Consider the following 12,003-nt stretch of genomic DNA (forward strand, 5'->3'; position numbering starts at 1 on the left):
AAGGGAAAATAAATAGTACCAAATGATTAAGGACTGCTGGACATGGATAACTCATGAGACCTACTGTGATTTCAGTATAATATAACTGCCCCATTTCCCTCTTGCTTCTGCTGTTAGCAGATATCCCCACAAACTGAAAAAATAGTAGAAAATAAAATAATCAATTTGCAGCTACAGTTGTCCTTCTGTGGAAAGGGGTTTGTGCCTGAAAATCTATTCCAATGGGGGAGAAATAGTGTGGCTTGTGTACCAGGGTGGGTCGGGAGAACAGCCATCCAAACGCGCATCCATCAGAATTATCAAAACGAAAAATTGCCTTGTTGCGTCTCTTCCCAAGTAAAGTTTATCTCAGCATTTTAAAGAATTAATTGCTAAGCAAGACATGAGCCGGAGTTGTGAATGGGTCTCATTCATGGCAAAGGCTTCTGTAGCATCGATCTGCTATGGGAAAACTGTCCTTTATAGCTTCAATCGCTTTGGAATAACTGTGTGGCTTGGTGAGCGCATAACCTTCTGGACTTTTTGTTGTTTTCATGATGAAGGTCATTTCTTCTTCCAGTGAGAAAATGAGCAGATAACAGCAATTTAAGGATGAGATTGGGATGTAGATTTGGAACCGCCTGTTTAAACTAGCTTCTGATATATCTTTTTCTAATTTCTTTCCTGGCTTTTGACAGTTCCTTGCCTTTCTAATTTCACGGCGCCAATGGGAACTGTCCTTTCTCCTGACTACCCAGAGGGATATGGAAATAATTTGAACTGCATATGGACAATCATCTCAGACCCGGGGAGCCGAATTCATCTTTCCTTTAATGACTTTGACTTGGAATCTCAGTTTGATTTCCTTGCAATTAAAGATGGCGACTCTCCTGATTCTCCAATACTGGGCACATTTACTGGGGCCGAAGTGCCATCCCATCTCACTAGTAATAGTCATATTTTGCGCCTGGAATTTCAAGCTGACCACTCCATGTCAGGTCGAGGATTCAACATCACATATAACAGTGAGTAGCATTTTAATCCACAATTAAAATTTGGATGCAAACCATTTCTATGGTACATGGGTTTTTTTAAAAAAAGAATTTAGATGCTTTTTTTCACAACTATTACTAGTCAGATGCAAAAAACAGTTCCATAAGTATGGGGAAAGAAATACTTGAACCAATATTTTTTAACCTGTTCTTCTACTCTGTCAGTGTTCTGACCCAGTAACTGATTGCACATTTTGTTTTTTTGTGCTTTGAAAGGAGAGGTTTGCTCAAGGATCTTGCCTCATTTCACTCTTCAGCCAGATCTTTCTGTAGAGAAATAAGTTTATGAAGTTTATGGGTGAAGGGTATAATGAATATTTCCTGATTATTTTCATTTGCTCTCCTGCTCTGTTTCTTTGTAATGCGATTATTGTATGAAACAGAGTTGCTACAAGATTATTAAGTGCTTGGTGTTTGGGGTGTTATTTCCCCTCCAGGGTTATGATATTTCATCTGTCCCTGATGAAGCTGGTATTTTAAGGTTTCAGCGCCTTGTAAATATGGCAAACAGGGTAGTTGTCTGCTTATATTGGCCTTTCTGAAAGAATATATGTCTGTTGAGCTGTGGGGTTTTTTTTTTTTTAACTGAGCTTAAGCAATTAATTATAATATAGGTTTACTCCTTTGCAGAAGTGACACTGGTGGCAAGTACTGTCACTAATAAGTTGTCAAAGTGTAATTGAAGAGCATTAAAGTTAAATTAGCTGTGACGTATGTCATAGCAGCTTGTAATTTAAAACTGCTTGTTTGCCGCTAGTAATTCTCCTCCTTTTTGCTTCCCACGTTTTGCCAGGTTTATCTGATTCTAAATGTAGACCCAAATTAAGACACAGTTCTTCTCTTCCCAGGGCACTTTATAAATTAATTTTCAGTAGGCCATCTTTGTTTTCAAGTTTCATTGAAGTTTGATCTATACATATTTTGAAGCTGTTTACTTTTGAAAAAAACAGCAAAATCTTCTGGAATTTGAAATTATTATTTTTTTTAGAAGATTAACAGACTGGTCCTTTGCAGTTTTGTCTAGTTGTGATTCCTCTTTTGTAAAAGTAAGCATTATGCAGGATTGCAGACTCAGTTGTATTTATATTCACAGCTTTCATGAAAGGGAGAGAAAGTACAGAATACAAGGTGTATCAGTCTATATGTTAGTTTTTAGTGCAATCCCCCCAAACACCCCATCCGAGATAGGCTTGTCTGTGTCACGGAAAGTCTAGGGATCAGCAACCTTTTTCAGCCATGGGCCAGTCCACCGTGCCTCAGAACATGTGGTGGGCCAGACTATATTTTGAAAAAAAATATGAACAAATTCCTATGCCCCCAAAATAACCCAGAGATGCATTTTAAATAAAAGCACACATTCTACTAATGTAAAAACACGCTGATTCCCAGACCGCCTGCGGGCTGGATTGAGAAGGCTATTGGGCCACATCTGGCCCACGAGCCTTAGGTTGCCTACCCCTGTTCTACTCAATATTTATCCAGAGCAGATTCCAACGTATAGTTAGCAGAGTAAAAACTTAAACACGTTGCAGGATTCCCCAAAAATAGACCAGAGGCAATTACTATTTCATCCAGCAAATCTTTACTACTACTGAAGGCAAATGAGGATAATGGTCACAAATCCAATACATTCAGGATTGGCACTGTCCATAAGAAATCCAGTTGCAGCAGACTTAACTTAAACCTACAATAACTTGTAATAAATCTAAACCTTAACACTAAGCATACTACGTACAGAACACTACACCAGACAGAAAAGAGACAGAAAGAGAAAGTGTGAAGGCCAGGCTCCTTCTGGTCCTACTATTTTAGTCAGCATGACCTTGACTGAAAGAGATAACAGAACCAGTTTAAACCAGCTATGCTCGACTTCTCTGAAGGAATAACCCAAACATCATGAACCTTCTGCTTGTTTCTTTCACACAGAGAAGCTTCCAGAACCCTCTTGAATTAAGTAGAATAGGAAAGATCAGTACTAAGAAATGCAAACTGACAGTCTGATATTGTGGGCATTTTGGTACCGGGTCAAGACTTTTTTATTTTTAATAATTTTCTAGGCTTTTCCATTTTAAAATACTTTACTGCTTTTTTAAAGTCTATCCATTAATGATGTCTCCTGTAATTATTTTTATTTCGGTTTTCAGTGATTGCTAAGTTTATTCTGTTTCAGACTTCATGTTTGTATTTTTCTTCTTTTGTATTTTTTTTTTTTTAGCTGTAAACAGCCCAGAGAGTCTTGGTTATTAGGTGGTAGATAACTCTTATAAATAAATATTAAATATTCCATTCAGTGAACAAAACTCAGCTCATGGACCTTTGTTTTCTGAATTCTTTGTTTCCCAAATGTAGTCTCCTATGCATCCACATAAAAAAACAAATCTAACCATACTTTTTACCCAGTAGTCAGTTGATACATTAATATGTATTTATTTGTACATTTTGCATAGTCTACATTGTTGCCATTTTTGTGTGGTGATGGTTACTTTCCTCACATTGTTTCTCCTTGGACTAGACTCCAATGCAAGAATAACTGTACATTACTTTAGTTTATTAATTTCTTTGCCTTGGCGCCAGAAGAATCAGAGTATGTGGACAATGGCATACAATGTAGTCCCTCCCGCGTGCCTCTTCTGTCTACGGAAAATTTCCTGTTAAAATCCTTATCTTGCTAGTGGTCTGACTTTTCTAAGAGACACTTTGAATTGACAAAGGCTGAAGACAATTGCAAAAGCTTTCTTAAGCTGCCCACCATTGTTTTCTTTCTTTCCTTCTCAAGAGAGGTGAAGATGGTGCATTTTTTTGGGAAACAGGAATAGTCACTAGTTTAAAAAAGGATGAACAGATTTTTTCAACAGCTTGTTACTGCCTGCAAGCCTCTTGACTTTATCAGCGAGTGACTTTCTCTATTATGTGCTCCATCATATGAATCTGAGCACAGAGGAGCAGGAAAAAAAATGTTAATGGAGGACATTTACTGAACTCTCTTTCAATAATCAAAAGGATGTGTTTCGAACCACAATGCACTGTCACAAAATGCTAACCTACTTGTAAACAATTATAGGAATAATGAGTCATACTAAGTTAATGATATATACACTACATATATGTTTCTATCTGAACTGCCTTCAGTTTTACTGCCATATCCAAAGACTAACAGGGCAGAAGTTAAGGTGGCGACACATTTTTTGTGTTCCATTTCTTTTTTAAAAAAATCGTATTTTCCCTCTCACTGGAAAGAACGAGGAGGGAGACTTAGATATGCTCAGGATCATTCTAAATTTATTCTATATCATTTTTATTTGATGATGCAGAAATGCAAAATACTTCCTTTCTATAGTTGCCATGCTTAGGGTTTGCCATATGTTCCAGTTACTCCATACTTTTGATATGACAGGTGCCCACTATTGGTAGTTTCCAGAAGCAATTGGAAACATTTTTGTTAAGACAATTTCCATCTGGATAAAAAGGTTTTCATTTTGAATTGTTTTTAAACTGATCTCTAGTTGTTATTTTGTACTGTTTTGAAAACCATTTTGAGCTGTCCTTACCTTGTATTTGTAAATTCCTTTGAAACACCTATAAAAGGCATATATAATTATCATTCCAAAGAGATATAATTATCATTCCAAAAGGATTTTCCTTAATCTGGGAACTGGGGGGGGGGGGGAGTTCAGTGGAACATGTAAAGTCTGAGCTGAATAGGACATCCTAATGTATCTGGAAATCTGAAAGGCTTATACGTTACCCCTTTCCTCTTTGTTTCTATTCAAAGCCTTTGGACACAATGAGTGTCCGGATCCTGGTATTCCAATCAATGCACGGCGCTTTGGTGACAACTTTCAATTGGGAAGTTCAATTTCTGTCATTTGTGAAGAAGGCTTTATTAAAACTCAAGGAACTGAAACAATCACTTGTGTATTGCTGGACGGGAAAGTTATGTGGAGTGGACCTATCCCTAAGTGCGGAGGTAGGATGGATATCTTGATTAAGTCAGTTTAGTTTTATCATATATTTATAATTAATTACCGGTATGTATATGTTGAGTTGATGGTCTATATCAGGCATCCCTAGACTCGGCCCTCCAGATGTTTTGGGACTACAACTCCCATCATCCCTAGCTAACAGGACCAGTGGTCAGGGATGATGGGAGTTGTAGTCCCAAAACATCTGGAGGGCCGAGTTTGGGGATGCCTGGTCTATATGTTATGTGTGTTTGTCTCAGTTATGTCTACCGTACTTGATTCTCCCTTGCTCCTATTTATTTAAAATACAATTTACATCATTAGATGGCATCCTTCAGGTATATAGATATTTAATGTTTATGCTAAGAGTTTTTTGTCTTGTAATACTTTGTTGTCAATTGTAGCAACATTTTTCAAGTCCACTCAGTGCTACTATCATAGTATGTGTGGCTTACAGGCATTCATTGTGCAAGAAGCTCAATGCATGATGGACATTTTCATATGATAGCATTCCTTGTGGGTTAGAAATTTTTCCAAGTGAATTGACTTTCAGTTGTCTGTCATAACAGGTAAATGTTATTATAGGGTTTTTTAAGAAATGTGTGGAAAAACATTACATTTGCTTTGTCAGAAAAAAAATCTAAAATATTGGTGATATAATATTGATATTTCAACATCTATGTCATCTTGATATTTTACCACCTTGATATTTTACTTTTTAGGGTGGTGGTGCTAGTTAAACAAACATCAAAAATATTGATTCCAATAGTTGGAGCATGCCAATAATTGTACCCCTTATTTTATTTTATATAGTTTTGAAGGCAAGTATTATCAATAGCTAATCATGCTTAGCCCCCTTCTCAATATGCTCTTTTGAGGATTCATTTGGATTAAGGACACATGTCATTAATCAGACTGTGTTCTTAGTAGTAGCTTTTATCCCTTCTCTCTTTAGGGTAATGCATTCCTTCCCTTTTGGCGTCACACAAGTGTCCATCGTACATAGAGCTATTTCCAATTATTTTATGACATTTCTGGACATTACAGTCCTTGAGAATATTGAGAAATTCTGATGCAGTCAGCAGAAATAATCCATGTAACTTCAGCTCTGTGTTACAGAGTTCTTTCTACAAGGACACATATTTACCTGTACTTGTACATAAATGGACCAAATTTACCATGTATGTGACACAAATTTCACCTAGGCTTTAACTGCTACGTCTCTGATGGCACTTCAGGGGCATTAACACAAGCTAGGGCCATGAAACACATTTCATAGATAGTTTAGATACTGGTAAATTATCTCAGCAGTCTTCATAATGACCTGTCAAAGCAGATCATTATCACAATCTCTGTATTGAAGAAAGGCATTGAGGCTGGAAGATAATGGTTTATCTGAGGGCCAAACTGTGCGTTACTTATGTATAATGATAGCTCATTGCTCCTTTTGGAATATGAAAGCCACTTCAGGAGAGGGAGACTGAAAACATGGATGGAGTAAGTAGGAGAAAGAATTAACCTTCCCATGAACTAATTCTTCCCTTTTCAAAACCACTACTTACAATGGCCTCCTATCTCTGCAGCATTTAAAATGTGTTTGCTTTCACAAACATGCAGTTTGAATCCCATAATGGAAAAGCTACGACAGAGGGCTATTTCGGAGCAGATAAATGGGATGCAAACAAGATAAGGCTGCTGGATCAAGCTCCATGACCCCTCTAATCCAGCATCCTGTTTTCACAGTAGCCAATGATGATGGTGGTGGTGGTGGTGATGATGATGAATTTAATGTATATCCAAGGATCACAGGGCAATTCACAACACAAAACTACAAAATGCCAACACAAAATACATAATAAAGCACAAACAGATGCCTGTGGGAAATCAGCAAGCAGGATTTTAGTACAAAAGTACTCTCCCTTCTGGTGGCTTCCAGCCACTGATATTCAGAAGCATTGGTGCTTCTGACCACAATGGCAGAGCATATCCATCATGACTAGTAACCATTGATAGCTTCTCTATGAATTTGTCCAGTCCTATTTTAAAGCCATCCAGGTTGGTGTCCATCACTGTGGAAGTGAGTTTGATAGCTTAACTATACACTGGGTGAAGCAGGTTAGGAAAAGGGAGTCTTTCTCCCTCCCCTCCCATTTCATTTCTCTCATTTGCCACCTCCTGATGTCACTTTTAATCACTGTTATACATTATCTAAGATGTAGTGTGGTCCTCAGTCTATCTAGTGGGTGAACAGAAGAGGTGAAATTTGAACAGAGGACTTATTGGTCCACAGGTCAGCCTCTAAGGCTGTATGCTGCACAGATAGATCTGTTATTTCAGTGTTTTAGCCTGTGTCTTGTGAAAGCTCCATATATGGACCACCAATATTCCTACAGCCACAGGGCTATTTTATACACTGACGTGCAAACACATTTGTTGTATCCTTTATTTCTGAATACTGTGTGAAAACTGTGGCAATTTCAGCCTGACAGCAAATACAAGTCTTTGTTTTCTTCTTTTCAGCTCCCTGTGGTGGGCATTTTTCTTCTCCCAGTGGAGTTATCCTTTCTCCAGGCTGGCCTGGGTATTATAAAGACTCCTTGAATTGTGAGTGGGTGATTGAAGCTGAACCAGGACACTCTATCAAAATTACATTTGAAAGGTCTTGACAAAAGCTTTTTCTCCTTATATTTCCACTTTTTACTGATAAACTGGAGATATTTGTTTCCACTGTCGTATAGATAGAAAACTAACCTTCATTTGGCACGCACTATTTTCCCCCTTGCTTTTGTTTAATTGAGAGTCTCTTGAATCTTTGAGGGGTATTGGAATGTAAGCCCATTTCATGCTGTTGCTTCAGTTGGTTGTAGAGTATTACTAGTATTATCAGCAGGCTTCACCAGCTTTCGGTTTCAGTTTTCCCACCACTACCACATGTCCCAGAACCATAGTGATAGAACAGCCTTTCCCATCATAGATATTTCAGGTTACAACTCCCATAGTCACTGACCAATTGCCATGCTTATTGAGGCATCAGTTGCAGCCGGCTCATCATTCTGGCCACCATTTGCATCCTCAGCAATGTTCTGTACCCAGCATAGTAAGTTACAGGGCAATGTGTGTGCATGTGGGGCGTGGAAGGGACATTGGAAGGGAGGGTAGTGAGATGGTGGCTGCCACATACAAAAATTGCCAGGGAATATTTGGGAACCATTCTGTGTAGTAGCCTGTTCCATTGAGCGTCCGTTAAGGCTGCGACCAGCGGGACTGTTGTGGCGTCCAGCCCGCTTCCGTGCGTCAACCTGCTTCTCCCAGCTACAGCAGCGTAACTTGCGCAGTGTGTGCCTGTGTGGAAGAATCTCAGCCACGCAGTAAAACACACGTGCAGCAGCTTCTCTATTCTAAGAAGCGTTTATTGTACAGCAGCAGAACAAATCAGCCAAGAGAGAGCGACGACATGATGCTTCTCCTGTGCAGCAAAACAGAAAGTAAATGTTCACAAAACAAAGACCTGAACACACCCCCAGTGACAGGATGTAACTTCCCAAGCTGTTAACCCTGTAAGCTCCGGGTGTCCTCACATAGCCTTATTTGGGGGGGGTGTGTGTGATAAAACAATCAGAATTTTTCCTTTGAGAAACTTTTAGCTGAGCACTGTTATGAATGGATTATGTCTGATGACCACTAATAGGGCCTCTACTGTGCCATCGGATGAATCTGTGGCCTCTCTGCTCTGATTGTTCCCTGAGCAGGGTTCCTTGCACATTTTAATATGTGTTGGTTTTAATTATGTTAATTCTAAAATGCTGGTAATCTATGGGCCCCTTCGGCAAGAGGCATTCATTTTTGAGAATGAGATCACAGCTGCGGAGAAGCAGGGCAATGAAATGAATAAATAGAGCTGAATTAAGGAATCAAGATTGTGAAACTTGTAAATTATTGATCTGCCTAACTTTTAAGACATGCTTGCATAATTACTTCATAAGGAGAAAACAGTGGTTTTTAAAAATAATATATTTCAAGCTGGAAGAGGAACAATATGTCTCTGAATAATACACCAGCTTGTGGAGTTCTTCTTCTTCTTTATTAATTCTTTAGTAATGTACAGTGGTGCCCCGCAAGACGAATTCCTCGCAAGACAGAAAACTCGCTAGACGAAAGAGTTTTCCGTTTTGGAGGTGCTTCGCAAAATGAATCTCCTATGGGCTTGCTTCGCAAGATGACAATGTCTTGCGAGTTCCTGCTGGTTCCCCCCCCCTTTTCTAAGCCGCTAAGCCGCTTATCAGCTGATCCGATCAGCAGATAAGCCGCTAAAAGCCGCTAATAGCGCTAATCCGCTAATCCTTCAATGGGCTTGCTTCGCAAGATGAAAAAACCGCTAGACGAAGAGAATCGCAGAACGGATTATTTTAGTCTTGCGAGGCACCACTGTACCTCATTGAACCACCCCCCCCAACAAAACAGCAGGGTTACACAATCCTGTGGACATCAAAGCACAGAAGGGGCCCAAGGATGTTCTTCCAAGTGAAGATGGTTCCATTTGCTAGTCTGGATTTCCACAGATCTGATTTAGAGAATGCAATGTAAAATTAAAAGCCAAGCACAGAATGTGACAGCAAATGTGGGGTGGAAGCAACTTCAAAAAAGAAAACTACCCTGAAATTAAAGAGCAGGCATGTGTAGGAAGTGTGGCAGCCAGGTGTACTTGCCCTGGATCTCAGAAGGCAAAGCTGACCAGAGGTCCCTGCTAAAGACCGGCTGCTTTTTTCAATTTTTGTTTATAACTTTATTCTAACGAGACTCCCAAGTCAGGCCTCTGACAAGCTTCGCACGGGCCTGCTAAAGAGCATTTAATAGATGTCTGAAAAGCTAAAAATAGAAGGAACCCACAAGGCCTCCAAGGGGAAGGGATGTCATAATCTCAGTGTCATCAAGGAATCTTAGTGCCACAGTTAAGGGCAGGACCACAATCAGAGCCTTAGTTGCTGATTTTCCCTAACTGGCAGGCCGGCTGGTATGTGAGCAGCTGGTTCATGAGATAACCAAGCCCCCAGCCGTTTTAGGCGTTAGACGCTTAAACCAACACTTTAAATTGAGCCTGGAACCAATTTGGCAGCAACATCCCAAGAATCATTTTAGTGTAATTGAAAGACTGCTTGGTTGCGATGTCTAGCTGGCAGCTGTCATCAGCTAGCTCCTAAATCCACCTGCAGCTACACTGGTCACCTTCAACTAAAAGGAGGAATCTGTAACTAGGACTATATCAGTTGCCAGTGCAATACAGTATGTTGCAAAGCAGTGTCAAAGGGGGCCCCATTTTGTTGTTGTTCTCATCTTCAGAACTCTATTTAATGGAAGCTGAGGCTGATTATATGGATGACTTGTCTTTAGACTGGTGTGTGTTTATCTGTATCTGTTATTAGGAACAAAGGAAGCAGCCTCATACCAAGTCAGGAAACTGAACCATCTGATTCCGTACTGTCTATTGACTGGCTGTGACTTTTCAGCCATAACTGGAGATTCCAAAGCTTGAATCTTCTGCATGCAAAGCACGACTTTTTCCACCGAGCTATGGTTCTCTTTCTTTTTGTCATCTTAATATTTCTCATCTGTGTCCGTTTGCAGTTCTCTTAAAATTCTCTTTCTCATCCTGTCTGCCATACTTTCTCCTCCTTAAAAAAAAGTATATTTCCTCCTGTTAGATTTCATCCCTCAACTCCTCCAAAAGGGAAGAGTGACAGAAATAAGATAAATTTCTAAAAAAGAAACAATGGCCAACTTTTAAGAAGGAACCTTGAGATTGGGATTGAGACTAAGTTAACAGATTTTTATCAGTGAGACTTGCCATTTCTCATTTCAATGGAAACAAAGTTCAGGAAGTCTTGATCCAATCCATGCTTTATAAAATATGCACCAACTTTTTATATCCTAATCTATCTTTCTGTCCTTAGTATCCATTTTTCTCTTGCATAGTGCCTATACTTTGTGAGCCTCCAGGAATTAACTGAGGGAACATCTATATTTATTTACTTAATTTTCTTTAAATACTGTAAATAATAATATGTAAGTACAAAGTTCTACCCCCTAATTTGAGGAGAGCACAATATGTCCAACAGAGAACTCTCAGAATGAATAAATACACACAAATTGTGGTTTGTCAGTATTGTATGTGAAGAGACCCTTACTGAATCAATGTTCGGACCTCCCAATATAATACGACCTGTACATCTGAACAACAATATTTCTGTACTACCTATGAATGGTCCCACCATCTAACTTCAGTTTTATGATTTGAATAGAGTCCCATAATGTGTCTAACATGTAGGGTTTTAAATGGTAGCTTATTGGTTCCTGGTAGCTCTTAACTCATCTACAAGAAAGCCTCCTTCTCATCTGCCTCCTTCTACAAGAAAGAGGCAGAGCTGACAGTACAGGTTAGCTACTCAAGCATAGGTCCTTCTCGATCAGCCTTCCTAACCTGGTTCTCTCTAGATGTTTCAAAATATAACTCCACCAGCCCCAGCCAGCATTGTCAGTGCCCAGAGATGATAGGAGTCATAGCCCAAGACATCTGGATGGTACTAGGTTGGGGAAACCTGTTCTCAATAATTTTCCACACCAATCATTTCCTTTAGAGACTCCAGTTCTCAAACACTGCCACTCCTGCCAGAAACTCAGTTAAGGCAGCTGTTTTGTTAATCTGTTTAGTATTAAGTGGCTCTAAACTATTGTAGGCCTATCACTGTCTCTGATGTTAAGTAATTGGCTGAATTATCCAGATTAGCTGAGCTCTGAAAGCTTGCTAAGTAAGGGCTGATTTGCATTTTCATTAGTTTGTAGAGCTTTCAGAACCTCCTTTTGGGTGGCATGAATCACATTTCTGATTCTCTTTCAGATCTATCATTCAAAATGAGGGCTCATGGAGCAAAACCTCAATGAGATTTGTAAACTCTGCAGGTCCAGGTCATGCTTATTCCCTCTGGTATGTCAGCAATAGCAATAGTGACTAGATC

The 12,003-nt window shown here is 39.4% G+C and overlaps 1 protein-coding gene across 5 annotated transcripts in view; it reads left to right on the forward strand.

Annotated features, from left to right (window-relative positions):
• Positions 1–12,003, forward strand: part of CSMD3 (CUB and Sushi multiple domains 3) — a 591,548-nt gene that overhangs the window by 377,002 nt on the left and 202,543 nt on the right. For all 5 annotated transcript variants that reach the window (XM_083516438.1, XM_083516434.1, XM_083516435.1 and 2 more), the window contains 3 exons: positions 678–1,004; positions 4,804–4,998; positions 7,514–7,652. In XM_083516438.1, the coding sequence (XP_083372564.1) occupies positions 678–1,004; positions 4,804–4,998; positions 7,514–7,652 (661 nt within the window). The remainder of the gene's footprint in view (positions 1–677; positions 1,005–4,803; positions 4,999–7,513; positions 7,653–12,003) is intronic.

This window comes from Podarcis liolepis (genome assembly GCF_965112155.1).
Source record: "Podarcis liolepis genome assembly, chromosome: 8".
NCBI lineage: Eukaryota > Metazoa > Chordata > Lepidosauria > Squamata > Lacertidae > Podarcis > Podarcis liolepis.